Source organism: Aplysia californica, unplaced genomic scaffold (genome assembly GCF_000002075.1).
Source record: "Aplysia californica isolate F4 #8 unplaced genomic scaffold, AplCal3.0 scaffold00070, whole genome shotgun sequence".
NCBI lineage: Eukaryota > Metazoa > Mollusca > Gastropoda > Aplysiida > Aplysiidae > Aplysia > Aplysia californica.
The window spans coordinates 404,764-407,577 of NW_004797340.1; the positions used below are offsets into that span (position 1 = coordinate 404,764).

At 43.7% G+C, this 2,814-nt stretch overlaps 1 protein-coding gene across 1 annotated transcript in view; it reads right to left on the bottom strand.

Moving 5' to 3' along the window:
- LOC101851252 (tubulin alpha-1D chain) overlaps positions 1–2,814 on the bottom strand; it is an 11,181-nt gene that overhangs the window by 4,007 nt on the left and 4,360 nt on the right. Inside the window, exons 2-3 of the mRNA XM_035968615.1 lie at positions 2,570–2,795; positions 504–674 (exon numbers count right to left, since the gene is read on the bottom strand). Coding sequence (XP_035824508.1) covers positions 504–674; positions 2,570–2,795 — 397 coding nt within the window. The remainder of the gene's footprint in view (positions 1–503; positions 675–2,569; positions 2,796–2,814) is intronic.

Here is a 2,814-nt window from a genome sequence, read left to right on the forward strand (position 1 = left end):
AGAGAGAGAGAAAGAGAGAGAGAGAGAGAGAGAGAGAGAGAGAGAGAGAGAGAGAGAGAGATAGACAGACAGAATGTGTGTGTGATTGTATATGTGAGTGTAGGTGTGACCTTGTTTGCCTGTGATCGTGTACACACAAACAAGCCCACACCTACCATCTTCCTTACCTCAAGGGGGGTATCTCGACAAAATGCTGGTGTAGGTCAAGATTTCTGGAAACCCCCGAAATCTGGGTTAGCCCACTAGTCATTAAAAGGAACCACATGTGAGCGTACAAACCACCCCAGTGCCTACCATCTTCCGTGGCCTTCCCTGACCCCAACGATTACCATTTTCCGTGTCCCCATGCCTATCATCTTCCATAATAAGAGTGAACGTGTACACACACAAACCACCCCAATACCTACCTTTTTGCGTGTCCCAACTCCTACCATCTCCTGTGACCTTCCATGACCCCACGCCTACCATCCCCTGTGACCCCCACACCTACCATTTTCCGTGACCTCCTGTGACCCCCACACCTACCATCTTCCGTATCCGGTCTATCACCAGGTCCACAATCTCCTTCCCCACCGTGTAGTGACCCCGGGCGTAGTTGTTGGCGGCATCCTCCTTGCCGTTCACCAACTGCTCTGGGTGGAACAGCTGACGGTAGGGCCCGGTTCGAACCTCGTCTGTGGGCGAGACGGACAGTCATCATTTAGCTTTAGTATTGGGGGGGGGGGGTTGTTGTTGTTTTTGTTGTTTTGTTGTTTTGTTTTTCTCCGAGGGTGGGTTTTGTGTGTTTTAGTAAGATTTAACGGCGTTCGCAACTGCATAAGGTCATATGAGCGTCAATGGGTGGATGTCAACAGAGAAGTCCAAACGGGGAATCAGTCTTTCTCTACTCGTATCTCTCTAGCCTCAACTGCACAAAGTCTGCTTCGACTATCAAGGCACCCCGGAAATAGCAGTTAACAAGAGAGTGACAAACATACAAAAGAAATAAAGGAAAATGACGATAGTGAGGATGAGGGGTAAAAAAGCAGCAGTTCCCCCTATGTTGTTCGGCACAGTTATGAGCATGACATTGATAAATCAGCCTGTTCACAATTCTGCTGTGCATAAGAACATGTTACTAGATCTATCTCCCCTTTGTGAATGGCCTTAAGACAACTTCAGTCAGTAGCACTGCCCTGGGAGCGAAAGCTTTACTTGTAGTACGAGTCTTACGGCATTAGCCACACAAGTAGGTCGCATAAGTGCCGAAGATTAAAAGTGTTACTGGAGAGTTACTTAAAGAATCGAAGGAAAAGAGCTATTTAAGATAAATATTTGATTTTTAAAAAGGGCCAACGCTCCCGAGAGCACCCGCCAACCACTCACGATTAACATTATAAGGAGCTTAAATATAAAGTTAATGACTAAAAACTACAGGGGAAAAACGACTGTAGTCACAAACTGAAAATCGTGAAGGTATCAATTTTGAGCGCGACTCATAACTGTATTTCTGTTCAACTGTTGGTTGATTATTGTTGTTAGATTTCCTATTCAACAACACTTAACAATAAACCACCAGTCAAACAAATATGAAGTGATGAGTCCACAAGCTTTTGAAATTGGCACCCTCACAATTTCCAGTTTGTGACTACAGTCGTTTTCCCCTGTGCTCTTCAATTGTCTTCTGCTTCCTGTTCCAGTGTTATGTAGTCATGTCAGAAAAAAATCCTTTCCCCGATCCTAATCCTACCTCACCCCATCCCTCATTCCAAAAGCCCCTCTTCCCCTCCCCCAACCCCCACCCCGAAAGTCCCGTATCGGCTCAAAACTACAAATATTTAATTGACGGCATTTTTAGCTTTTTCAGCCTCTCTTACAACTATTTCATCGCATAAGAACCCCCTAAAGCCTTATTTCTTCACATTCCGGGCATGTTTGTCGCCACCTTTTCCTCATAAAGTCAATCTTTTATTTTTCTTTATTGCCCGTTTTCTCGAAACGTGGTGTTTCTATATACTTTTCTAAATAACGTCTCCATTTTCTATCCAATCTTCATGACATTTTCAAGGAATGAAGAAAAGATGAAGTACTAAACATTTGTGAAATTAATTTTTGATAGATGAAATAGTTTTTTGTTGTTTTTTTGTTGGTGGTTGGAATGTGGATTTTCACGGATTATTTTGTAAACGTGAATACTCAAGAAAAAATTCATTAAAAATGTAATAATATTTTAGGAAAATTCATCAAACAAATTTTGAGATCTATTGTTTGCTAAGACGCATGCAAAAAAAACCCAATTTATTTCAATGAAAAATAGTGCGGTATTAATTACGTAAGACATTTCAAGAAAATCCTGTATGGCCGCGGTATGAAACGAACCTTTTTCTCAAGTTTGATTGGGCATTTTAAGACTCCTTACTATGCTTGTTATATGTGTCAAATTTGGTAACATTTAATCCACTAATAAGCGAGATAACCATAGAAAACTGCATCTCCCCTCGACGCTAAACGGCAACAGAGGATGAAAAAGTTAAAAGTAAAGTAAGTAATAAGCGAGATAGCCTTCAGCAGTAAGTAGCCCCCGACTCACCAACAACGCTAGGTTCGAGATCCACGTAGATAGCCCTAGGCACGTGCTTCCCCATGCTGGTCTCGCTGAAGAAGGTGTTGTAGCTCTCGTCTCCGTTGTTAGTGGCGTACTTGAGGTCCTCCATATGGCCACTGGGCTGGATGCCGTGCTCCAGGCAGTACAGCTCCCAGCAGGCGTTGCCGATCTGGACTCCGGCCTGTCCCACGTGGATGGAGATACACTCACGCTGTTGGGGGGGGGAGGGG